This window comes from Leucopleurus acutus (assembly GCF_964270905.1).
Source record: "Leucopleurus acutus genome assembly, chromosome: 14".
Lineage (NCBI taxonomy): Eukaryota > Metazoa > Chordata > Mammalia > Artiodactyla > Delphinidae > Leucopleurus > Leucopleurus acutus.
In genome coordinates this window covers 25,853,654-25,880,924 of record NC_139156.1, presented here as the reverse complement: position 1 = coordinate 25,880,924, position 27,271 = coordinate 25,853,654, and the positions used below count along the sequence as shown (strand labels likewise).

The 27,271-nt window shown below is 44.9% G+C and overlaps 1 protein-coding gene across 9 annotated transcripts in view; it reads left to right on the top strand.

Annotated features, from left to right (window-relative positions):
- Positions 1 to 1,037: 1,037 nt before the first annotated feature.
- The window catches only part of WBP1L (WW domain binding protein 1 like), a 58,974-nt gene continuing 32,740 nt past the window's right edge, over positions 1,038 to 27,271 (top strand). Inside the window, exons 1-5 of one of the 9 annotated variants that reach the window (XM_082854864.1) lie at positions 1,116 to 1,219; positions 8,033 to 8,253; positions 8,347 to 8,398; positions 9,191 to 12,512; positions 13,818 to 13,879. In XM_082854864.1, coding sequence (XP_082710990.1) covers positions 12,437 to 12,512; positions 13,818 to 13,879 — 138 coding nt within the window. In that variant the 5' untranslated portion in view covers positions 1,116 to 1,219; positions 8,033 to 8,253; positions 8,347 to 8,398; positions 9,191 to 12,436. Of the gene's footprint in view, positions 1,220 to 8,032; positions 8,254 to 8,346; positions 12,513 to 13,817; positions 13,880 to 27,271 lie in introns of all 9 variants that reach the window. The other 8 variants (XM_082854867.1, XM_082854866.1, XM_082854861.1 and 5 more) reach the window with 8 other exon arrangements.

Here is a 27,271-nt window from a genome sequence, read left to right as displayed (position 1 = left end):
ATATTGATAAGTTTGGACAATAAATCCTGTAGGTAGTTGAAGTATTTTGAGAGGGGAAGCCCTGAGACGATAATATTTGGTTTTAGGTGGTAGAACACCCCTGCTGTGACATGTGAGAGAAATTCAAGAGGGAAGAATTAGCAACTGGCAGGACAGCAGGGAGACCGTTTGTATTTAGCCAGAAAATGAGAACATGGATTGAAGCAGTGGGGGTGGATTTCAGAGCTATTTCTGAGGAAGAGTCAGTAGAATTTCATCCCTCGAACTTGGGGTGACAAAGCACTGTGCTTCAGGTAAAGATACTATCTCATAGGAATTCAAAGTGACCGAAGATACTGCTTGAGCAGTTGAGAGGGACTCTGGTACTGGGGCTGTGCTTAAAGACAAAAGACATCAAAAGCTTTTTAGATTGCAGTTGTCTTTTTTGTTTTTACTTTTTACTTTTTGGCAGTGCCACCCACACAGGACGTGGGATCCTAGGTCCCTGACCAGGGATCAAACCGGGTCCCTTGCATTGGCAGCGTGGAGTCTTAACCACTGGACCACCAGGGAAGTCTCTGCAGTTGTCTTTTTTAAGAGTGCCAGGTTACTTTACAAAAGTAACTTATTTTCCAACACCCTTTGGAATTACCATACCCCTTTCCTTTTCTTTGCTAAACTGTGGAAATCTAGTACTTCCGCCACATTCAAGATGGTGGCACCAGAATTAGACTTTTCAACACACGTCTTGGATGGCCCCGCCCCTGATCAGAGCTGCTTCCGCCACTCTCTGCGCAGCGGGACGCATTTACGCCGCCTCGTAGCACTCAAGATGGCCCGGGTTCCTCCTACTTTCCATTGGCTGGATTTCTCCAGTTTTCCGTCTTCGCGAGGGGGCGGGACTTCTATTTGATCGACATCTTTCTTGACCAATGGACGAAGGGCAAGGGCCAATGACGCGCTGGAATTGGAGAACCATCCAAGTGTCTGGGAGGGCGTTTGGGCTGGGGCGGGGTGGAGCGGAGCCGGAAGCGGGAGGGGAGAGTGAAACAGGAAAAGAAGGGAAGAAGGAAGAAGAGGGAAGAGGAGGAGAGGGAGGAGGAGGAGGGAGGTGGCGGCGCCGTGGCGGAGGAGCAGGAGCAGGAGGGGGATGGAGAGGAGAAGGCTCCTGGGTGGCATGGCGCTCCTGCTCCTCCAGGCGCTGCCCAGCCCCCTGTCAGCCAGGGCTGAACCCCCGCAGGTAAGGGGGAGGGGGTGTCCGGGCCAGGCTGGGGCCTGGGGGGCGTCGAGGCCTGGCTGGAGGGGGCTGAAGGAATGTTGTTGCCAAGAGTTGCGGGGTCCCGAGAGGGGCACCCATGCCTGGAGTGGACAGGGTCTAAGGGGGCGTCGGTGTTTAGCTGAGGGACACCTGTGACGGTTTTGGTATCACGGAGGTGGCAGAGGCATGGTGCCAAGAGAGTGAGGGGCCTTTGAGACGGCAGTTAGGTCAGGTGGGCTGGCATGACTGTGACCGGATAGTGGCGCAAGCGGGGTCATGTGGGGTGCATTCGTGTCTTCCAGTGGAGCAGGTCTCCAAGGCAGCGATGCCGCGTGTATGTCTGTGCGGGTAGGGGTACGTGGGTTATTGAGCGGGCCTGAGAGGGAGGAGGGGCTGGCTGAGAGGATATCTATTTCAAGCTGGACCTGGGAAAGTTGTAGGGGCCTCTTGGCTCCATTTTTACTGGTGTTGGAGGCAGGACTCTTGGAAGGCAAGTGAGATGAAGTAGACTGGGACCGCTCAGCAGCAGGGCACACTTGAGCTGTAACAAGCTCTTACTATCAGGTTGGCTGGCCTGGGGAGCCGGTCACTGATGCTGATCTGGGCCAGCTGCGGGTTTTGAGCAAAGGGTCGTGCTGATGCCAATACGGGCAACAAATGGAGCACCCCAGCTTTTCTTGCTAAGTGGCTTGTGCTGATTTTAGCGCCGCTGGCACTTCGAAACCCAAATGGGAGCGTTACTCCTGGCGCCAGGTTGGGTGGGGTGCAGTAGGGGGGAATCACCCCTCCTTCCCTTCCTTGCATTTGGCAAGGCTTTACCATTCTATTTTCTTCAGTTTCTGTTCCCTTCAGTGTCTTTTCAGAAGGGCATATACAGACACACACAGAGCAAGATGGCAGACTCTATACAGCTTAGCACTTGAACTTTGTGTTGTGGTCAAGAGTAGAAGCAGAATGCCAGCAAAAAGCCTTATCATTTTTCCTAGGAGTTTATGAGCATCATGTTATGCCCATTAGTATCCTCTATATAAAACATTAATTTTTCAGGTGAGATGAACTTTATATAAACTGTTTAAAACCGTTTAACCATTTTAAAGTGAACAATTCAGTGGTGTTTAGTGCATTCGCAATATTGAGCAACCACTGCCTCTGTCGAGTTCCAAAACATTTTATCACCTGGGGAGAAAACCCTGTACAAGCAGTTCCTCCCTGTTCCCCCTTCCCCCAGCCCTTGGCAACCACCAGTCTGCTTTACATGTCTATGGATTTATCTATTGAGGATATTTCATATAAATGGAATCTTACAATACCTTTTGTATCTGGCTTTTTTTTTGTTTTTTAACCTTTTGTATCTGGTGTCTCTCCCTTAGCATAATGTTCTCAAGGTTTATCCATGTTGTAGCATGTAATTCATTCCTTTTTATGGCTGAATAATACTCCGTTGTGTTCCATAATTTGTTTATTCATTTATCTGTGGACGTATCATCTGCTTTTCCCAAAGAATATATTTATGTTTATTGGAAATAACATGTGAAAGGAATAGAGCTCATTTTCTGTCCCAGTACATTCCTTTTTCTAGGGCTGGGGCTCTTCTGTTTTAGGCTTTGTTGAGGTTCTTTGTTTTCTCAGTTAAAATCATGAAGTGGCAAGAGAAATAAATTTCCTTTATTAGAAAAGTTACAAAGCTAAGATATAGATGTTGAGAGAATAAAATATAGAACAAACTGTTGCTTTTCCTTTGCACCTGCGCCTTTCTGTAAGTATCTTTAAAGGCTGTTTCCAATAACCAGTAATTAACATTGCTAGGGGGTTGATTTAGGAACGGTGCAGGCTTTGGAGCCTTTTGAGGTGGGTGCCCTGGGCCTGTGGACTACATCTCCCCATTGGAGAGCAGTGGTGGGAACCAGATCCATTTCTTTAGCAGGAAGAAGGATGGAAAGTGGAGGTTCCTTCCCAGGTCTTGGAAGCCTGGGACGTGGAGAGAAGGTTTGGGTGGGGATCTTCAGTGTCATGCCCTAATTGCAGCTTGTGGATCACAGACCGTTTTGTTATCATTTCTCTGGCACTTCCGATACTTACTTGGGGGACAGGGTGGCTTTTGTACTTTGGTCCATTTGAATGGATGCTAGCACTGGCCAGCAGCTATTATGTGGTTACAGTTCCTGCAGAGAAGGTTAAGTTTTTAAAATGAGTAGGCTCTCTCCTTCTAACCCCCTTCCCCCTAACACTCCTAACCCCATCTCATAGCCTGTCTCTTTCTCTAGCCGAGTCTCAGTATCTATAGTGAGAATTGTGTTTTGAATTTTAACCTTTGGAATGGAAGTTACTCTATAATTATTAACTCTGAATCCGCCACAATTTAGTCAATTTAGTTTTTGTTTTGTTTTTGTTTTTGTTGATTTTTGGCTTGCAGAAATCAGTGAAGGAAAAAATATTTAGAGACCATTTTGGCTTAGAATGTACTTCAGGTACTCACTGTCCGTATTTCAACAAGTGGCTTCTAGCTAGCTCCGAATTGAGGAGGACTCTCTGTACTCCGTCTGTATTGAAAATTGTATGGGTACCTCACTGCATTTTTTTCCCTTGAAATGTCTCTATCAAGTACAGTCTTTTTTTTTTTTTTTTTTTTTTTTGTGGTACACGGGCCTCTCACTGTTGTGCCCTCTCCCGTTGCGGAGCACAGGCTCTGGATGCGCAGGCTCAGCGGCCATGGCTCACGGACCCATCCGCTCCGCGGCATGTGGGATCTTCCCGGACTGAGGCACGAACCCGTGTCCCCTGCATCGGCAGGCGGACTCTCAACCACTGCGCCACCAGGGAAGCCCAGTCTTTTTTTTTTTTAATTAAAGTATAGTTAATTTACAATGTGTTAATTTCTGGTGTACAGCAAAGTGATTCAGTTTTATATATATGTATATATGTATGTATATACATATATTCTTTTTCATAATACAATCTTTTTTTTACACATGCATTTAATATCAAATATATGATATTAGGCAGCTTGCTTTCCCTGGTTCCAGCTCTGCACTGGAACAGTCTTTTCTTGCCATCCTGACCCAAATAATTTCATCAGTTTAACTCCATTCTGTGATTAGGAACTTAGACTTAATTCTCCTATGGGTCATTGCAACTCAGATGTGATTCCTTGAATCCATAGAGAATAAAAAAGCAATAGAGTCTCCAAACAGTAAGGCCTTGGCATTTGTCTCTTCCAGTTAAATTATGATGGGATATGCGGAGTTTCTTTCTTTCTCTTGTTGGTTAGATTCAACAGAAAAATCTGACTGTAGTATTTAAAGTAAAGTTTTAGGAGAAATGTCTTTTTCAATAAAGTGATCCAGCCGATGGGCTGGGCGCAAATCTGTAGAGATGCAGTCCTTGCCCTTCCTCTTCCATGCTTAAAACTTTGAGTTGGAAGGGGGCCCTGGTTCATGATATTTTTTCTTCCCCCCACACCCTCCAATAGTATACCCCTTCCGCCCCACCTTTACTCTCCTCCATTGCCCCAGTTTTCAGTCCAGAAGCCCTGCTCCACTCTTCTTTCCTAAATATGGCATTTCATTGTGACCACCCTCATTCCTTGTAGAATAGTGGGATATGAGACTTTCAGATTCTTACCCTCTTTCTTTCACTTTCTTAGTCTGTTTTATACACCAAAGTGAGCAATTGTCTAAAGTTAACACCATGAGTTGCTGTAAATCCTTTGAGTAGAATCCAACAAACGTTTACCAAAATGTTCATTCTTTGCAGCAGGCTATTATTATTCCTAGGCACTGGGAACCCTCAAACAAGTAGCAGAATCCCTGTCTTCAAGGAGCTAATAATCCTGTGGGAAAGACAGATAATATCCACTGATATGTAATCTGGAGGGATCAGCGCTGTAATGGAAGTGCAAGCAAAGGATGGTGGGAACAACGGCTAGGGCTGGGGGAAGGTGGCGATTTAGGGAAGGTTTCATAGAGGGAGAGGCATTTGGACAGGGCTTTCAAGGTTGATAAAGATAGGTAGGATGTCTGTGGACTAGGAAGGGGGAAAGTTTATTCCGGCATGAAAGAGTGAAAATGGAGCTTTTAGAAGTGGCACATAGTCTGTGGTGGAAGCTTTGCCTGTGGGTGTGCAGAGGACTGTGAGAATAGCTTGAGACTTGAAAGGTGAGCTGCAATTAGACGATAAGGAGGGCTTTTATCCATTTGTCGAAATTCTACTGCTGACAGTAGAACTTTCTGTGATGTTGGAAATCATCTATATCTATGCTGTCCATTTTGTAGCCACGTAGCCACATGTGGCTATTGAGTCCTTGAAATGTGGCTAGGATAACTAAGGAACCGAATTTTAAATTAATTAATTAATTAAATTTTGGCTGCGTCAGGTCTTATTGCAACATGCAGGATCGTTTGTTGCGGTGCTGGGCTCTTCCTTGCTGCACGTGGGCTTCTCTCTAGTTGTGGTGCGTGGGCTCAGTAGTAGCCCCTTGGCATGTGGGATCTTAGTTCCCCGACCAGGGATTGAACCCACGTCCCCTGCATTGGAAGGCGGATTCTTAACCACTGGATCACCAGGAAACTGAATTTTTAATGGCATTTAATTTTTTGTGTCACCTTTATTGAGTTATAATTCACATGCCAAAAGATTCATCCTCTTAAAGTGTACAGAAAATGTTTTTTTAGTGAGTCAGAGGGTTGTGTGACCATCACCACTATCTGATTTTAGAACATTTTCATCACCCCACAAAGAAACCCCATAGCCATTAGCAGCCCTTCCCCATTACACCCCCTCCTCCCCCAGCCCCTACAATCACTAATCTACTTTCTGTCTCTTTGGATTTGCCCATTCTGGACATTCTGTATAAATGGAATCATACACCATGTGGTCCTTTGTAACTGGCTTCTTTCACTTAGCATAATGTTTTCAAGATTCTTCCATGTTGATGTATTTGTGTATCATCACATGTATCAGTATTTCATTCCTTTTTATGGCCGGTTAATATTCAGTTGCATGAATGTACCACATTTTATTTATCCATTCATCAGTTGATGGACATTTGAGCTGTGTTCCCTTTTGGGCTATTGTGAATAATACTGCTATGGACATGTGTGTACAAGTTTTTGTGTACACATGTATGTTTTCATTTCTCTTGGATATATACCTAATGGTGGAATTGCTGGGTCATATGATAACTCTATGTGTAACCTTTTGAGGAACTGCCAGACTGTTTTCCAAAGTGGTATGATATTCAGTTTTTAATTTAAAGTAAATAGCTACATGTGACTACTGACTACCTGTTAGACAATGTAGATCTAACAGTTTTCCAGCGTGGAGGTGGAATATAGTCTAATGTAGTGGTGAGGTCATGGGCTCTGGGGGCAGATTACCTGAGTTCCAAACTTGATTCTTCCACTTACTATCCTTGAGCAAGTTACTTTAACCTCTTTGTGCCTCAGTTTCCTCATCTATAAAATGGGAATAATAATAGCACATACTTTAGGGACTTCCCTGGTGGCCCAGTGGTTAAGAATCCACCTGCCAATGCAGGGGACATGGGTTCGAGCCCTGGTCTGGGAAGATCCCACATGCCGCGGAGCAACTGAGCCCGTGCATCGCAACTACTGAGCTAGTGCTCTAGAGCCCACGAGCCACAACTACAGAGCCCACATGCCACAAATACTGAAGCCCGCACACCTAGAACCCATGCTCCACAGCAAGAGAAGCCACCGCCTAGAGAAGCCTGATGCGCCACAACAAAGAGTAGCCCCCACTCGCCGCAACTAGAGAAAGCCTGAACGCAGCAATGAAGACCCAACGCAGCCTAAATAAATAAGTAAATAAATAAATAAATAAAGTAGCACGTACTTTATAGGTTTGTTGGGACCTGAAAAGATATATATGTAAAGCTTTTGGAATATACTTCATGGTTATTAAATATAATAATACTTATCACTGCTATTCTTATTGGTGATCCTCAAGAGTGCATTGTGGTTGGTAAGTTAGTGTCAACTCTCAAACTAGGTTCAGAAACTGAGATTTGGGGAGTTTGGAAGTGACTTCCTTGATGCTGTTCTATATCTGAGTTTAGGTTTGTCCCTGTGATCCTTTACCTATGTAGGTAACTCTTCACGGTGAACCTATGTAGAATAGTGGTTCTCAATTGGAGACAATTTTGCCCCTGCCTGAGGACATTTGTCAGTGTCTGGAAACATTTTTGATTGTCGTAACTCAGGAGCACTACTGGCATCTGTTGTATGAAGGCCAGGGGTGCTGCTAAATGTCCTCAGGGTAGTCCCCCACAACAAAGAATTGTCCTCCCCAAAATGTCAGTAGCGCCAAGGTGGAGAAACCCTTGTGTGGTACTTGCTGTCCCCTTACCAGCTCCTGACCAGTATCGTGGGATTTGAGGTCAGCCTTCCTATGAAAAGATGTGTGTGAAATAAGCGCTGATGACAAATTTCAGGTGGGACAGTTTAAAGCTTTAGTGTCCTGAATCCTGATGTCGCTCAGATTTGTTGACATGTGTTACCAGTTAGCTCATCATCATCAGCCAACATCAACTGTTTTGACAAAAGCACATTTTTTTAGTCTGTGGTTCAGTAAGCAGGTGAGCCTCCCTAAGTCACCCCATCTTAAACCTTCTTTCCTCTCACTTTGGTCTGCCTTTGTGGTTTCACTTTAAGAACGTTTGTCTTCATCCCAGTGAAAGCCTGAGGGCCAGTCACTTTCTTTTCTGTGTCCTCCATGGTCCCACCACCAATCTGAACTGAGTCATGTTCTTAGAACTTTTTCCTTTCCTCATTCCAGATCTTGGCTCTCCTCTCATTTTCGGCCTCACGAATGTTAGTTTGTTCTCACGCACGCTCAGCCTGCAGAAACCGTTAGATGTTCCCAGGTCGCCACGAGGGAAGCTGACGGTCCTGGACCTTACCAGAGCTGTGTCTGGAGGAGAGCCCTCTCTTCCAGGTCCAGGATGTCCCTCATCTGTGGGTGCTGGGCACAAGCTGGCTACTCTGTGGGTGCTGTGGGTAAGTTAGATGGCTTTGGATTCAGAATTCCAACAGCCTTTTGAATGCCTGGCCATCCGTACACCTGAGGGCCTCTTTCTTTCTTGCCTTAAGTTGCTGGACTGACGTTTGAGGGACCATCAGGACCAGGTGGAGCAATGACCAGGTGGGTTCATTCCTTGCCCTGCCACCCCAACTGTGGGCCCTGCTGGGGCCACCGACCCCACTATAACCGTACAGACAGAGCAGCCACTGGGTGACAGGGAACGGCGACAGCGGGTCTTGGTGACCTGTCCACTCAGCTGCATACAACAGGCTGAGGTCTGCCAGTGGGCATCTCCCTTTTGGCCCATCCTTTGAAGTTCCACTAGGTGGAGCAAAGTCTGGCCAAAAACCCACATGCAAATGTGGAAACCACAAACAAAGAAATACAAATAAATCCAGAACATTGCAACATGGGAGGTAAAGAAAAGGGAAACAAGTCTCATTCTATTGAATTCTGCAGCTTGTTGATACAATTCTGGGCTTTCCCAGTGTGGGAATTAAAATAGGTCATCCTCTCAGACTTGTCAGTCTTGCCTGGATGGGGTTTTTGGGGTTTGGGGGATACTTTCGCTTACTCAGCTACATTCCCATAGCTGGATTTATTTACTTTTGGTTTTCATCTTTCCATACTTTTTTCTGTGGGAAAGCAGATGAGCTGTATATCTTCTGTTCCTGGTGCCATCATCACCCTCATAGAGCCACGGCTCAGTTTTGATTCACCATCTTAGGTGTTTTAAAGAATTTAAACTTGTTTTGGAAGAGATGAGAGTGAATGTAAGACGTTACAAGAATATTTGTGGTTTGGAAAGGTGGATCCTAGAGTGAAGTTATCAAAACATTTCTGTTTTGATTTTTAAATATGGAGCAAGACAGATCTTACATTGTAACACTGTTTTGTTACACATTCTTGCAGATCAGAGACACGCGCGGTGCATGGAGAAAATGTGGTGCGTGGAGAAAATAATCATATTTTTCAAAATTGTACATACTGCTTTTTGTTCGCCGTTTAAAAATTAATCTTCCTCATCTAAAATTCCACCTGGCAGTTTCACTCCAATCGTATCAAAACCCAACCAAACACAGACACAATGAAAAACACCATAGCTTAGTTTATTGATCAGATTTACACTTTTGTGGTTTATTTGGGAGAGAAAGTTAATATTTGTCTTTCTACACTAGGATGTTGGAGCACGGTAGCTCTTTGGGACTTGAATATAGAGTCGAACAGTGTGAGAAGTTCATCCTGTGTACTTCTTTCTTTTTTTCTTGAGTCCCTTGTCTTTAATTATGCAAATCCCCTTGCTGCTGTTGCTGTGGGTGGGAGCTGGGAGTGGAACACCTGCACCGGCCTGATTTCTCATAAGGACCAATCTGGCTGTCTCTCGAATCCCTTTCTTAGACCCGATTGCTGCCTTTCTTTGGGCTTTGAGGTACCTTTTACCTTTTCACATCAGTTTTTAATTATACAAAAATAACACACGCTCATAACAATGGTAAATAATAGAGAAATACAAAAATACTTAGAGGAAAAAGTGAAAGTTTGTGGTTTGTTGTGTATTTTTGGTTTTTCTGCTTATGCTGCAAATTTATAGATATAGTAATATAACTCCTATGTATAAACTTATATCCATACACATATAAAATACATAAAGTTGTTGGTATGGGTAGGGTTCTTTATTTTCTTTTATTTGTTTTTAAAGCAAAAATGGGATAATTTATATGTAGTACTTTAACAACATGCACCTTTTTTAAAACCTTAATATATTGTAGACTTCTTTTCATATTGCATATATGCCTCTGATTTTTTTTTAATGCCTGTAATTACTTTAGACCATGATTTATTTGACTACCCCTCCATAAATTAACGTACACTGTGTCCAAGGTATTGCCATTTCAAGCTGTGCAGCAGTGAACATTGTTGCACTTATTTCTTTCTGCAGTTTGCTAGGTTCCTAGAAGTGGAACTGGGGACTATGGGATTATAGGGTATGTACATTTGGAATTTGGGGCCAATAGTGCCGAGTTGCTCCCCAAAACGGCTTTATCAGTTCACATTCCCATCAGTAGCGCATGCAAGGGCTCACTTCCCCACACACATGTGAACATCATTTCTTCACCTGCACCCTCTGTTTATCCTTGGAGATGTGCCTTCTGACTCTTAACACGGGCACCTGGGGAACATTTCAGTTTACTTTCTCAAAAGCCTATAGGTCTCTAATTGGCTTAGCTTCCAGTCTCCCTGTCTGCAAACTGGTTGCTCCCTTTGCTGTGGAGTAGGATTCACACAAGGGCAGTGAGCCTCTAGCCAGAGGAGGGTAGAAATGCCTGCCCATGTGCTGAAGGAAGTGGTTTGTGGTCCCTGGAAGATGTCAAGCAGGTGGCCTGGAGCTGTTGGCCAATTGCTGTGTGGTACACAAGTCTAATTTCATGCCCGAACTACCACCCCTCCGTGGTGGCCATCCCAGAAGAGACGCCTGGAAGTGGCATTGCTGAGAGTGCAGACTCTGGAGCCAGACTGCCTCCATATAACCTTGGACTAGTTAGTTAACTCAGTATCCTCATCTGTAAAATGGGTTAATAGCACCTAGCCTGTAGGGTTATTGTGAGGGTTAACTGAATTAATACTTGTAAAGCACTTAGAGCAGTGCCTGCCACATAGTAATTACTTGGCAAATGTTAGCCTTTGTTGTTGTTGTTGTTATTAATTATTTTAGGTCTGGGGAACTTTAAGACTTCCCTCTTCCCTTACTGACCCAAGGTTTGTTTTCAGTGGAGGAATTTAAGAATATATTTTGGTTCACTCCTTGTCCAAAATGCACGTGAATCACTTTCCATATCATCAGCCTTGGTGATCAGATGAGAGGTGTTTTTTCAACAACTATTTTCTAATAATAAGATATGAAATCATTTATTCTTAGAGCAGGTAAGTTAGGATATATGCTATTTTTCCGATACACGCACCACTGCAGCCTCTTGAGTGAGGAAAAGAGTGGGGGTTGTGGTTAGTCGTTCATTCTGACCACAGTGCTGCCACACGCAGATCTGTCTGCTCTCAGCACACAGTGGATTGTACCGAGCTGAGGGACTCCCTCGGGCTTCTTGACACCTGTCCCCAACCTCCATTTGGTACTTCCTGTTCTGAGGTGAGGATGGTTTCTTTTTTTTTTTCTTTTTTGTAATACAGCTTTATTGAGATATAATTCACATACCATAAAATTCGCTCTTTTAGAGTATACAATTTAGTGGGTTCTAGTGTATTCACAAGCTTGGACCACCTCACCACTAGGTAATTTCAGAACGTTTTCATCACCCCCAAAAGAAATGCTGTATCAGCGGTCATTCCCCCTCTCCCTGCCCCATCCCCCAAGTCGCTGGCAACCAATAATCTGCTTTCTGTCTCTATTTGTCCATTATGGACATTTCATGTAAATGGAATCATATACCATGTGCTATTTTGTGAGTGCCTTCTTTCACTTAGCATAGTATTTTCAAGGTTCATCCATGTTATAACATGTATCACTATGTCATTCCTTTTTATGGCCGATAAATATTCCTCTGTTTGGTTGTAACACATTTAGTCCTCAATTGATGGATATTTGGGCTTTTTTCACTTTGGGGCTATTATGAATAATGCTGCTTTGAACATGAATATACAGTTTTTGAGTGGACATATGTTTTCATTCTCATGAGTATACGCTTAGAAGTAGAATTGCTGGGTCATATCGTCACTCTATGTTTAACTTTTGAGGAACTGCCAGACTGTTTTCCATAGTGGCTGCACCATTATATATCTCCGCTAGCGATGTATGAGGGTTTCAGTTTCTCCACATCCTCGTCAATACTGTCTTTTTTAAAATCATAACCATCCTAGTGGGTGTGAAGTAGTATCCCACTGTGGTTTTGATTTGTATTTCCCTAATAACTAGTAATGTTGAACATCTTTTTTTGTTTGTTTTTTGGTGGTTTTTTTTTTTTTTGGTTTGTTTGTTTGTTTTTTGGTTTTATTGGCCATGCCATGCGGCATGTAGGATCTTAGTTCCCCGACCAGGGATTGAACCCCTGCCCCCTGCATTGGAAGCTCAGAGTCTTAACCACTGGACTGCCAGGGGAGTCCCCTTTTTGTGTTCTTACTGGCCATTTGTATATATTCTTTGGAGAAATGCCTATTCAATCCTTTGTTTGTTTTAAAGGCCCTTATCTGACTGACAGGACAGTGGTCTTCCCACGGAATCCCAGTGAGTGACTGTCCAAGGGGAGGTTTTCCTTTAAACTAGACTTTGTCAGAGCTCTGGCACTCTAGACCTAGCCATGCTAACATCTCTTCTCATGACCCTGGACCAATTACTTTACCTCTCTGAGCCTTCATTACTTCTATCAGCATCTCCCAGAGACGGGTCCGAGGCAGCCATTTCTGCTGTAAGAGGAAGAGGCCCTCGTGGTCCCAGAAGTCTACCATTTCTCGTGGAGATTCATGGTGCACATGCTTTACAGTTAAGCCTCTGAAGAGTCTCACAGTCAAGAGACGTATATAAATCCCTTATCAGATAAATGATTTGCAAATATTTCCTCCCAATCTGTCTTTTTTTTCACTTTCTTGATGGTGTCCTTTGAAGTACAACTGTTTTTAATTTTGATGAATTCCAGTTTATCTGTGTTTTTCTTTCGTTGCTTGAGCTTTTGGTGTTCCCTATTTGTTTTAAGGGCTCTGTAAAACTTAATATTATTTAGGGTCAAAAATGGACATTATTCAGAATAGAATCCTTTAATTTTTTTTTATTATGGAGTATTTTAAACATTTACAAAAAAAAAGAGAATGGTATAATGAACCAGCATGTACCCATCTCCCAACCTCAGCGATTTAGTGTCTTGGCCAGTCTTGTTTTATCTATACTGTATCCACTTTCACTTCCATTTATCCCCAGTGAAATTATTTTGAAGCAGATTTCAGACTTCATATCATCTCAACCATAAATAGTTCTGTTTGAATCTCTAAAAGATAAAAGGACTATGTTCCCGAACATAACCACCCTCCCATATCACACCCTAAAAAATTGACAATAATTCCTTAATGTTACAGGAGAGGATCTTGTGTGTGAGAATTTAATTTGGATCTAGGGGTAAAAATACTATTAGAAAATTCAGCTAATTATGATAGTTCTTCAGTTTTCATGAGTAATTAACCCTGTGTCACACTACTTTAAAAAAGTTACTCCCCAGTGACACGCTTCAATCCTATGAGTATCAAAAGTGCTCTTCCAACCACAGCTTTTTCTTTTTTACTTGAACAGGTCTAGTGGTGAAGTTTTAATCATAGCAGCCCGCTCCCCCCTTTCTCCCTCTCAAAACTTTTTTTTTTGGACACATATCCATTTCCAACCTCTTCCCAGTATATAAAGTGAAAGATTAACTTATGACTTTTGCCCTCAATTTCTAGTGTAGGGAGAATTTTTGGAAAAATCCTGTTCTTATCTGAGATTGCACAAATGTTCAGAGAAACCTAGGAAAATGAGGAGACCCTGTTTGCGTATCTTCTCTTTCAGCTCTCCAGGGCCTAGGCTGGGTGTCCCCATCCCGTGTCTGGCTGACCATGCCCACCCTCAAGGTACAGTACTGGCGGCGGGGGTGGGGGTGGGGGGGTGTCTCATGGCTAATGAGCAATGCTGCTGAGGGAGAGGTGGAACGTAGAATTTGGAGGCAAAGAAAGACACCGTAGAGATAATGATGCTATGAACAGATGTTTGGTAAGAGAGGCCGTGCCGTTTGAAATGTAGGAGATTTAGGGTTGAACAGGCTTCTTAATTGTGGGACCCTTCAGAGGCTTAACCGTAAAACACAGGCATCGTGAATCTCCAAAAGGGTCGGTCAACTTCTTTAACCATGTGAGCCTCTTATCGCAGAAATGGCTGCCTCGGAGCGGTCTCTGGGTGATGCTGATAAAAGTACTGAAGGCTCAGAGAGGTGAAGTAATTGGCCCGGGGTCATGAGAATAGGTGGTAGCATGGTAGAGTGCCAGAGCCCTGACAGAGTCTAGCTTAAAGGAAAATCTGCCCCTAGGCAGTCAATTACTGGGGTTCCATGGGAAGACCTCTGCCTCTTCAGTCAGAAACCCTAGGTCTAGTCCTAGGTCAACTCACACTCCAGACCAGTGTACTGCCCGGCAAGTGGGGATGGTAACTGCCTGGCCCTATCACCAGCTGATATAAGGAACAATGAAAAGGGATATGAAAGTAGTTTATAAACCTGAGATCTCTGCAAGGATGATGCTTTATTGTGTCTCTCATTGGTTAGTGCCACCTTTTCTATAATACTGGGAATTCCCTGGTAGTCCAGTGGTTAGGACCCTGTGCTCCTACTTTCAAGGGCCTGGGTTCAATCCCTGGTCGGGGAACTAAGATCCCACAAGCTGCATGGTGTGGCCGAAAAAAAAATGTAATTCTCAATAATACTGAGCACATCTTGCCAAGAAGGTGCATCTTGAGAAAAGTGAAGGACTTTGGAATGTTGGATATAAAATATCAGATATTGGCACCTGCTACTTCTTTTCAGGGAGGGAGAGTGACTTGTGCTGACTTCTTGCTGTGATGGGGGATGCTTTCTCAAAGGCCTTCCAGCGTTTTCCCCCTAAGTTTTCTACTTATAGAGTAGGGTCTTCCTGCCCACTTCTGCGTTGCTGTAGTGCTTTCTTCACGATTTGGACTCCGGTCAAGGTGTTTTTGCAAGTGCTGTCATCCTGTGTTGCCTCACTCTCTGCGGCCTGGGAATCCAGGGTTCAGGTGTGGCCTGTGGTTGGGTGTAATGTGACGGAAGGTCCAGCATCCCTGCATCTGGTGTGATTCCCTCTCCAGTTTCACCACCTTCAGTCATCATTTTACTTGGGGTGTGGACGTGCATGTTCCAGAAGTTTCCCCACTCCCTACAGCTTATGGGAGGGATAAGTTTTCATAAAGTTTTCCGCTGGTATTTTTGACCATGAAATCTTAGACCTGGAGTAGATTTGGTTACCGAACAGCCTAAGGAAGGAGGAGGTAGTATTTGATATACATAAGATCCAGGAACTGAGGGAAGGCCTAGTGCCAGGAGCTGTGTTTCCAACTAGGCCTTCCTTTTTTTTTTTTTTTTTTTTTTTTTTTTTTGCGGTACGCGGGCCTCTCAACTGTTGTGGCCTCTCCCATTGCGGAGCACAGGCTCCGGACACGCAGGCTCAGCGGCCATGGCTCATGGGCCCAGCCGCTCCGCGGCATGTGGGATCTTCCCGGACCGGGGCACGAACCCGTGTCCCCTGCATCGGCAGGCGGACTCTCAACCTCTCTGCCACCAGGGAAGCCCCCAACTAGGGGCTTATTAAGTTTCACAATCCTTTAAGCAAAAAAGGCAACTTCCAAGTGTTGCTAATGGAGTTTCTGGTGAACGGGAGGCAAAACCAGAAGCCGCTTCATCCCATTCCCCATAAAGGAAAAACTGTCATGGGGGCGTTAGATCACGTCCCAGCTCTGCCTGGAGGAAGGCAGTTTTGCTTTTGAGATGGCTTAAGTGCTTTAAATTCCTCAGCTGAGAAATTAGATAGCCAGAGGGTTTCGCAATCCCTTCATCAAGCCTCCTGAGCTCAGAGTACCATCCAGGTGCACTCCTTATCTCTTAGCTGTTTTTCAGGTTTCTGTGACCAGAAAAAGTCACCTGCCCAAATGTTTGGGGATTTAGGTGCATTAGCTTCATTTTTACCATCTTCTCTTTAGTCATCAATTCTCTTCATCCATGTAACCAGTTTTTCTTGAGGGCCTGCTTTGTGTGAGGCATTACTTGGTATTGTGAGGGACCAAGAAATGAAAGTTACCCATCTTGCCCTTAAGTTGCTTATACTATAGAAGAGGAGATAGGCCTGAGAATAAATAACTTTGCTGAATTTATGAGCACGTGAAAAAGGGAGTGGTACTACCAAATGTAAAATAGATAGCTAGTGGGAAGCAGCCGCATAGCACAGGGAGATCAGCTCCCTGTTTTGTGACCACCTAGAGGGGTGGGATAGGGAGGGTGGGAGGGAGATGCAAGAGGGAGGAGATATGGGGATATATGTATATGTATAACTGATTCACTTCGTTATAAAGCAGAAACTAACCATTGTAAAGCAATTATACTCCAATAAAGATGTTAAAAAAAAAAGAATGGATTTTCCTATAAAATCACAACCAAGATGATCTCTCGCTGGAGAGTGTGCATACTTGCTCTTATGGCTTTGCATCCAGGGGGCCCGGAGCTGCTTCCAGGGACTTAGAGTTGAGGTACCTTTAATAAAATGACCATGATGTTAGCCCTTTCCTTGGGCCTACCACCATTGCACCAAAAGTGGAGTCTCTCTCTACCCTGCCCTAAATTTAAATATAAGTGAAAGATGAAATCAGATTTAGTGGGGACCTTGAAGACTAATTTTCCTAAATGGAATTCTCTTTCCAAGTTACATGTGAGAGTGTATCATGTAGTTGGTGTGACCTAGGTCCCCCCCCCCCCTTTTTTTCTTATTCCGATCTTTGGTTTAGAGAGCAATTTGTGAGGAGACATGAAATGTTTCTGGGGACAGCCCTGAGTTGTAGCTTGCTGATATTCATGTAATTCTTGGCTACTTGACAGTTTGGTGAACTGTTTTCAGGGCAGGAAAAATGAACCTAGCATTTTGGTATAAAAACAAACAAGGCTGCTGTTGTACTTGGTAAAGCTGAAGTTGCCGATCCAGCAACAGCACACTAACCATCAGTGACAGCCCCCTGTCAGTGGTGAGTTTCGGAGACCCCTGGACTCTCCAGAGAGGGCAGTAAATGTTTATCCACGAAGGTGGTAAATATCAGAGGGGTGATTGATTGTCAGCAGGAAAGGATTTTCTTGTTAGGGGGCAGAGAAGCAAGAGGCAGAAGCCTTAGGAAGCTGTTGTAAACTGGTTTCAGCTTCCGCTACTTTGATTTTTCTCTCTTTTTATTTTAAAAAGTTTTTTTTAAAGTTTATTTGTTGTGATTGTTTATGAGCTATTTCTATATATATATTTTATTTCATTTATTTTTGGCTGTGTTGGGTCTTCATTGCTGTGCACGGGCTTTCTCTAGTTGCAGCGAGCGGGGGCTACTCTTTGCTGCAGTGCGAGGGCTTCTCACTGTGGTGGCTTCTCTTGTTGTGGAGCACGGGCTCTAGGCACGTGAGCTTCAGTAGTTGCGGTGCGTGGGCACCTAGTTGTGGCTCACGGGCTCCAGAGTGCAGGCTTAGTAGTTGTGGCACACGGGCTTAGTTGGTCAGTGGCATGTGAGATCTTCCGGACCAGGGCTCGAACCCGTGTTCCCTGCATTGGCAGGCGGATTCTTAACCACTGCGCCACCAGGATTTTTCTCTCTTTTTAAAGGGCTAAGGCTGTACCATTGCCATGGATGTCTTCTCTCCACCTCCCACATCCCCCCCCCCAAAGTCCACTTCAAGATTTATCATATTTTAGTAGTAGTCATCAGAAAGAAAAGGTATGCTGGTTACAGGTACTCAGTAAATACACACATGTATGCATTGTACCTCCAGCTGATCTTTGCCCATCGTCTGCCTTTCTCAGATGCCCCGTGTGCCCTTGTTTCCATGCTTTCAGTCATGCTTGGCCCTGCTTAATGTGTTCACCTTCTCCCCGCAAACCCTACATGATTTTTAGTTAGCCATCTCTTGGTAAAACTTTCTTTGGCCATTTTATCCCTCAATAGCTTCCTTTCTTCAAGCCCTTCGTGCATTTACTGCCTCTACTCCTCCCCTCCCATTTGTTGTAGGGTGCCTACGTTTGTCTCTGTGTCTGCCGTCTTTTCTCTCTAACTGTGTAATCGAATAAATCAGTCCTCCAGGGCCAGACCAGTTCATCCAGTGTTGCATCCTTCTCATCTCCATGGTATATCCTGGGTGGCTGGATGCGACTGTGACTGTCATGTCACAGAAGAGGGGGAAGTGACGGGTATAATATCAAAATACTGTCTCCATGCGTGTTCAAGCCATTCTGGAGCCACACAGACCTGGTTGTAATGCTGGCTCCACTACTTACTAGCTGTGTGTCCTTGAATGATTACCTAACGTCACTGAAGCTCATGTTTTTCATCTGTAAAATATGAGATATCAGCGTAGGTTAAGATCCTCCCTCTCTGAAATGTATCATTTGATGTTTAGCAAGTGATTGCAATTGAGGGCTGTTTGCCCAGACAACTTCTGGGAAGACTCAGTACAATAGCAGGAGAGCATCCACAGGTTTTCATGGACGCCTTGTAGAAGAAACAAGCCCTGTGACTTGTAGAACTCCTTGTCCTGCTCGGAGCCCAGGAGAGGTGTGTTTTCTTGCCTCGGCAGGCTTGCTACATGTCTGCCTTTGTCCAGCCCCAGGACACAGATAATCTAGTGTTCTTGGTTTCTGGCAGCTGAGCAGTCCTTAACATTTCTACTTGGCAAGGTTCTGCAAATCTTTGTTCTGGGCTTGGAATTCTTCCTATGGCATTCCCCAAAATAATTACTTCAGGATCCTTTTATTGATGCCAAGCCTGGCATTCATGACATGACGATATCTTGGTTTGACTTTGATTTTGGCGCTCCCATTGGTTTGGGGTTTGGGTTAGTATTCATTTCTGTGTTTTTTGAGTCAGAACTCTAGGGCAATTAAATGTGCTTGTGCACAACCCGAGAAAGATAAGAAAGGTCTTTTATTTTTATCTTAGATGTTCTGTGTCGACCTAGCAGCCTCTACTCAAAACTCCTGGAAATAAAAAGGCTTTAGGTCTGGAGATTATCTCCTGCCCTAGAAGCCTGGCAGTTGTCCTGTTCTGACAAAACCCTCTTTCTTCAGATTCCTTGATTGCGAAATGAGAAACTCGGGGGCCCTCAACCCTAGTCTCCTTTAGCCTCCACTGGCCAGATGACAAGCACTTCACCAGGTTAGTTGAGATCCAAGGCACGGAAGACCTTCCATGCCAGCTTGCTCCTTGTGTGGGGACCCATTGTGTGTTGGGAACATATGAGAACTTCAGGACTTCCCCAGTCATTACTTCACAGAGCTCAGCCCCAGAGTGGGTCAGAATGGGAGTCCTGGGGCCCCAGCGCCCTGACTCCACCCTTGGGAACACCACTGTCAGATCCGGTATAAGTGACAGTCTTATAGACAGGATTCCGGAGCACAGACCAGGGACATGCATGTCTGCTCAGCGTTCGACTGACCCTCAATTCTGGTTTTTGCCTTATTGGTAACTTCTGGTTTAATATCATGACTCCTGTATTATTGTAAAGGAAAGAGTCTTTGGAGCCAGAGACTTCATTCAAATCCTTGCTCTTCCTCTGCCTACTTCCTCTGCTCTTCCTTGGGCAAGGTCTCCATATGCTTCAGTTTCTGCAACTGAACAATAAAGATAATAATACCTACATCATGGGATTGTTGTCACATTAAGTGAGATGTTGGTTAAATGAAGTCCTAGCACAGAGGCTGGCTTATTGTCAGTAATAAATAACTGTCTCTCCCCGCCTCCTTCCCAGAATTTAAAGATTATAAATGCATAGGCTGCTTAGAAAACGTTGCCAAAAGATTCTTAAATGAAGTACAGTGAAGGAATGAATTCTACTAGCCATGAACATATATGCTTTGCAGTATGTCTTCTTTTTTTTTTTTTGGTATTAATTTATTTATTTTGGCTGCGTTGGGTCTTTGTTGCTGTGCGTGGGCTTTCTCTAGTCGCGGTGAGTGGGGGCTACGCTTCTTTGCGGTGTGCGGGCTTCTCATTGTGGTGGCTTCTCTTGTTGCGGAGCACAGGCTCTAGGTGCGTGGGCTTCAGTAGTTGTGGCACGTGGGCTCAGTAGTTGTGGCTTGCGGGCTCTAGAGCTCAGGCTCAGTAGTTGTGGCTCGCGGGCTTAGTTGCTCTGCGGCATGTGGGATCTTCCCGGACCAGGGCTCGAACCTGTGTGCCCTGCATTGGCAGGAGGATTCTTAACCACTGCGCCACCAGGGAAGCCCCGAACCCTGTCTTCTTAAATAATAAGTTAATCCAAAGGATTTCCAGCATTACTATCTTTGTGAGTTCTCTGAACTGGGAAAGAGAGCTCTGGGTCAGTGGAAGGATGTCTCAGACATTGCTTGGGGCCATAAACAGTTGTTAAACTGAAACTTTTTTTTTTTTGAATTTTATTTTATATTTTTATACAGCAGGTTCTTATTATCTATTTTGTACATATTAGTGTATACATGTCAATCCCAATCTCCCAGTTCCCCCCCAGTTCCCCCCCCCCCCAGTTCATCCCCCTTGGTGTCCATACGTTTGTTCTCTACATTTGTGTCTATATTTCTGCCTTGCAAACCGGTTTATCTGTTCCATTTTTCTAGATTCCACATATATGCGTTAATATACGATATTTGTTTTTCTCTTTCTGACTTACTTCACTCTGTATGACAGTCTCTAGGCCCATCCACATGTCTACAAATGACCCAATTTCGTTCCTTTTTATGGCTGAGTAACATTCCATTGTATATATGTACCACATCTTCTTTATCCATTCATCTGTCGATGGACATTTAGGTTGCTTCCATGACCCGGCTATTGTAAATAGTGCTGCAGTGAACATTGGTGTGCATGTGTCTTTTTTGAATTATGGTTTTCTCTGGGTATATGCCCAGTAGTGGGATTAAATTGCAACATTTTGACAACATGATCCTGCTCCATCCCAGTTTAGTGTGACTCTTCCTTTTTTTTTTTTTTTTTTAAATTGGTGAATTCAGCATTGAATTAAATTCTGCATTGTCAGGCAGATGACCAAAACGTTTGAAGAAGGATTTGACTTAGCTTTGGTCCACCATGTATGAACCTGGATCACTTACATAAAAGAACCCTTTTTTCTCAGACTAGCAGAAACTGCTGATTATTCTCTTGCCTCTTAAATCCCCAAATTGACTGCTGTGTCCCTGGGTTATAATATTTGTAGAGCATGGAGAAAAGTGAACTCGCCTTCCTGGGAATGCCTGCATTTGCCAATTCAGCTTCTTTTTCTCCTCATCCCCCAAATCTTAGCGCTCAGTGAGGGTTGGTCAGGGACTAGGGGCAAGGAAAAGTAGATCAGTGAGAAAGAAGCCATTCTTAGTGATCACTTTGTTAGAGTATATGGTGTTGTGCTCGGTGTAATGTTTTGGGTTTAATGCTGCCTTGCACAAGGAACTTACAGTCTTATAAGGAGATAAAAGTAGGCAGATGCTGATTAGAAACGCTGTCTTGAGTAGCATCCATAAAAGGATGATTCATTAGGTTGGGAGGAAATTGGGCAGCCTATGTTGCAATTTTGATAATTTAGCTTGAACTTTCACAAGATTATTTTTGGATTTCTAATAATTTTGTTGCAGTTCCACTTATTCAGAGATGACTGCTGATAAATATTATTTGGAAATGTGGAATGTTTCCTTTGCCCATTAAAGCAAGGGTTCTTGATTGTTTTGCTCATGGCAGTACCTCCAGCACCTAGACCAGTGCCCTGGCACGCTGTGGGCATTCAATAGGTGTGGAATGAATGAATGAATAAGTACACTTATGCCATGTACTCTTTCTGTAGAGCTGCAGGTGTCACCTAACTCTCTCTTGTTAGGTAGGTTCAGACCAGAGTTGCCCAGGAGGGGCTGAGGATGCCCCTTCCTCCAGTTTGATTGTCAAAGTTAATAATGCTGCATGTGTTTTGGGATGGTCGGCGGTTGCCAGGGAACTGAGGAAATGAAAGGAGGGCGTTGGAAGCAGCCTCTTCTTTCTTGTGCCTCGACGTCCAGGCCCGCCTGTCTGGCAGTTCGGCCTGTATGTGAGGGTAGCTGCAAGGCATGGGATAGACTGGATGACCGTGTCTTGAGAATACATATTTGCTGAAGAATGGCTCCCTAGTCCCCAAACACCTGCAGCAGCAGAAGCCACTTCACCCCTCTTCCCTTCTGCAAAGCAATGAGGCTGTGAGTCATTTTTCTGTGAGCCTCCAGGATATGGCCCAGCTGGCTTGGCTCATTCGTTTCCTTGTCAGGAAAGTCGATGTGACCTTGACCGTCAGTAGACCTGCAACAAGCACATTTTGTGTCTGGCTGGATTCACTAAGTACTTTTGGCAACTTACCTTGCTGTAAGTGTTACGTACTGCTAATTTATTGTCCTAGGTGGAGGTGAAAGATACTAATTTGCAAGAATCATTTCTGACTTACCTGGGTCTGCTCAGCACAGTGCCAGTCCCATGGGGGCCTTTGATAAGTATCACTGAAAGAAAATTGTTGCAGAAAGTAAAAAGAAAGGAGATATACTTGCTTTGAGTGACAGAAATATAATTATTAGAAAGTAACTTTGGGTTCATAAAGTTCCTCTGAAGATTGTTCTCCTTGAGAGTCATTTCTGCAAGTCCAAATCCAAACACGGACCTTAGCTAGTGTTGTTCTTGGTGGAGGATTCAGGACTGGAGGGAGCGACTGTGACCTGCTGTTGAGGGAACAGTGGCCAGACGAGAGTTGGCTTATACCACTGACTGGGAGAAGTCAGATGAGGACGCCAACCTTATAGAGAGCCGTTTTCTCCATAAACTGAGCTTAGAGAAGAAAGCCTGACAAACCTAAGGTGGTGAACTTTTCAGAAGCAAGAGTTGGTTTAAATATAGATGATCTGCTTCACTGGCAACTTGGAGGCAGCCGTGGGACTTGTTGTACCTTTTGTAAGACAAGTGAGGAAAGATGTTGGCACCTGTACACACAGTTTGTTTATGAAATATAAACTCTCCTGTCGAAGCGAGGGCTTGAGAGGTCAGCGCCCAAGGTAGCAGGTCCTGCCTTCACTGGGGGAGGGGTGCCTCTCCAACCTGTCTCTGAATTGCATCCATCCCTAGAGAAAGTTGAAACAACCAGGCCAGAGTGCACTTTTATTGAGCACCAGCTCTGGCAGGGGTGGGGGGAGGAAAAGTTTCTGTGAAACTGACAGCCCCTGGCCTCCTTTTCTTTCCCAAGGAGGAGAAACAAGACCTTGGGAGCTATTAGAATCTAGTCGTTATTCAGAGAAGTGTAGCTCTGTTCAGCCTTAGAGTCTTGATTTATGTACAGCCCAGCCTGCTCAGAGCCGATGGGAGCGGGCAGCGGGCAGCAGCCCCCATCCTCCTCCTGCTGTGGGCTCCAGCCCTAGGTGGGTCCAGGGCAGGCCTTCGTAGGTTTGCAGCACATCCTTCTCAGTATTCCACAGCAGCAGCTGTCTGGAGTTTTTTCTGCCGTGCCTGAACTGATGTCATTTCCCCCTTGGCAGACAGCTTCAGCTTTGCTGCGTCTGAGATATGTCACGAGAAAGTGGGGGTGGGTCGGAGCCAGGCGGGGGGGTGGGAGGCTGGTGGGGGGAAGCAGTGAGGAGAGCAGGAGGCAGAGTGCCTGCTTGGTCCCAGGAGTCTGTTTACTTTCTCTTCTTTGCTAAGGAAGGCCGGTTAACCGGGACTGCTGAGTACCAGGCCCACCAGGGAAAATGCTCATTCCAAGACCTTAACTTTTAAAAAGCCCTTTTTTCCCAACGTTAGTGTGGACGATGCTCTTGCAGGATGCCTTTCCTTTTGGGTCTTAGACAGGTAATGGAACGGGTGGTCCGTGGATCGGGTTCGGGAAGGGAAGAAGGGTGGGAGTTTATCATCCTGCTGCTTTGGGCGGAGGGAACCTTTTAGAAAATGTCTTGCAGTTAAAACAGGCCAACTCCCACAGAATTTTCCAGTCTTCCTTTCCTGCCTGCTAGTTGCTCCTTATTCCCAGAGCCACCGTGTCTTAACCCCCTACCTCACCGAGGTCTCTCTGGGGCCCTCCGTTCTGATTTTCCATTAGCACCATAAAACCGTTACCAAAGCCTTAGGGAGGAAACAGTTGAGTGAGGCTGGGGAGGGGGAGAGGCAGAGCGGGATTCTTGATCAAAACCCCTTTTATTCCTTCTCCATTTTGATTTGGCTAGTTAGCAGAGATTTCTTCACAGTTCCCTGGTTCTGAAGAGATTCTGAGTTGGGGTCGGGGCCTTCTTTTACAGGGTAGGGCGCCCGGAGGCTTTCTCCTCCTCAGCGTGTGGTCCGGGCTGTGTGACTGAGGGACAGCCTGAATGCCTCAGAGGGGTGGGGGTGGCACTGACCACATTTTGGCCTTCCTGACCGATTTTTCAAAGCCAGCAGACCCCTGTGGCAGAAACTCGATTGCTTTGCGCGCGGCTGTTTGAAGTAGGGGCACTGAATTATAGCCGATAACCTGGTGTGGAATGAGAAAACAGTAGCGAGCGACCAACCGCGGTCTTCTGAGAACACAGCTGTTGCCAACTATTTGTTCCAGGGCTTCTGAGAGCTGGCCACCCCTGCCCCCTCTTTGGTCTGAGAGGCACGTCTGTATCGGAATGTGTAACTGTAACCAGTGGCGGCTGTAAGAGGGGGTGGGGACAGACACACACCCTCTACTGCCTGTTCTTGGGGGAGGAAAAGCCACAGATGTGATCAAACCAGAAGCCTTAGCAAAGAAAGTCACTGCTAGGGACTGCTGGTTTAACCTCACTCTTAGAAAAGTGCTAGTCTCCCTTGGATTGCCTGAAATTCTTTTAAAAGTAAGCTTTTCTGAAAAGCTCCGCACGTTCCATTACTGCCCTTGTTAATCTTCAGAGTTCCTTTGATGCAGCTGATAGGCAGAGCGTTGGGGGCCCTTTTTGAGCACCTCCTCTGCCCCTCAAGAAAGGCTGTCCTTTTAACCCATGGGCAGAGTAAGCCCTGGCAAGGATTTTGAGCAGCGTTGGAAATAGGATGGATGAAGCATCCCATGTTATGTCAGCAGGCAGGGGATAGCGGCTGGAAACTGCCTGATACAGTGGAAAGAGCAGGGCTGGGGAACCAGAAAGACCCAAGTCTATGTCCTGGCTCCCCACCTGGGTCTCAGAGGCTGCTTAACTGCTCTGAACCTCATCTTTGAAATGGAAACAATAAAACCTACTGGAAGAGTCATTGGGAAGATTTCACAAAAGAATATTTAAAACACTAGCACCTTGGCTGACTGAGAATAGGCATTTAGCAAAAAACGTAAGGAAACAAGAAGCTAGAGGACTGGTTCCTTTACAGAGATGAAGCATATAGTAGGCAGGAGCTCTTGCCCTGGGATTTGGTCATTGTGCATTGACTGAGACTTGGGAGGCCACTACTTACTGTACCAGTGTAATTTACTATCAGTCTTGCTCGTGTCCAGTAACCTCTGCTCAGTTAAGTGAAAGGATGCAGAGGTAGGTGGAGTGAAGAACTGGGTTGGTTGTGGGGAGCATCTCAGAGGATCCACAGCAGGTGAATCTTTGTTCTTGTTTCTGAACGGGTTCCTGATAGAGGGCCGAACTAGAGGACCTCTTGAGGCCCTTTCTGCCTTAGGCTTCTGTGATTCAAACTTTGCCTGTAAAAACCCTGAGTATTTTTGGTAACATAATTTTGTATATTTCTAGCATTTCTGTGTCTGACAGTGTAACTGTTTTTTATTGGAGCTATGTAAAAGCCAGCCTTCTAAAGATTACTTGGTGATAATTCTGTTTTTAAGAAAATGGCACAAAACATATATGCTGTTAGTCTTTATCATACACAATATATATATGTGCTTTCATATATTATTTCCCTCTTAATCCACATAACACCCCTGTCTTACGTGGTAGTGTGATTCTGTTTCTACAGAAGTGCATCCTGAGGCTTACAGTAGGTAAGCTACTTGTCCAGAGTTGCTCAGCTAGCTAGGGAAATGGTCATCGAAGTTCTGTTTGTTTGTTTTAAACCCAGGTTTTTTAATTACAAAGCCTGGTGTTTTTCTCACTACCTATCAGTGTCTGTGAAAGTGGAATTGGATTAATGCCTTGTTCCAGTTGGGGCGTGTTTTCGGAAGGTTGTTTCTAGGAGGCCCAGGTACCAGATGAGACATTTGTCTCTGAGTGCCCTTTTACATTTTACCCTGTGGAAGATTCTTATGCATGCAGCATCTACTGAATAATGCCTCTGCACTTAATGAATGTGAACCTGGCACAAAGGATAAATAAAGCACAATCCTTACTTCCAAGGAGCTCATACTCTAATGCAGTAGTTCTCAAAATGCATAAAAATCACCTGGGAGTGGGGCTTATTAAAATGTAGATTCCGTAGGTGTGGTCCCAGGGCCCAGGAATCTGCATTTCTGTTGTGTTCCCCAGGTGACCCGGACCCAGGCAGTGTCTGGCCCCACTCTGAGCAAACCCCACCCCCACCTGCACTTTAGTAGCTGGGAAATAATTACATGACAATGTGCTAAAGCCCGGAACAGAGGATCCCCAGGGACTAGGACAGCAGAGGGTGGGAAAGCATCTAAATCAGGCTTGGGGAGGGGGGTGGGCACAGAAGGCTTTCCTGAGAAGGTGATATCTGATCTGAGTCTCAGAGGATGAGTAGGAGTTTACCAGACATATGAGCTGGGGAAAGAGCATTCCAGACAGATCAGGTTGGGAGTGTTGTTTTTGTTTTCTCCTGCAGATGAGAAGGGAAACTCATCTGTGAGTCTTGGTATTAAGTATGCCTGAGACAAAACAAAGACCTCGGTTCATCGAGTATTGGTGTCCTTTATGACACTGAGAAAGAGGGAGGCATGAGGGACCTTCAATCTAATAATGAGTGTGGCATGAATTCAGTGTCTGTGAAGGGCAGATAGGCCTCAAGGCTGTATTAGTTCTTCCAGTCAAGGGACAGTTAAGACAGCCCCCTGGAAGCTACAGTGTTGTCTAGAGAACAGTCTTTTGTGCTTAATGGGGCTGAAGTTTGGAAGAGAGTCAGCTACTGAACTTTTGGGCTACGGCACCACGTGCCAGATTTTAGATACAACACGCAGTTGAGCGTGCCATCCCTTCGTTATCTGGCAAGATTAGAAAATGAGTTTTCTGGTTAAGAGGGAATCCATCCTGTATACCTAACAGATGGATCACTGATTTTCAGAGAACAAGATTGCAACAGAATGTTCTTGGTCTGCTGAT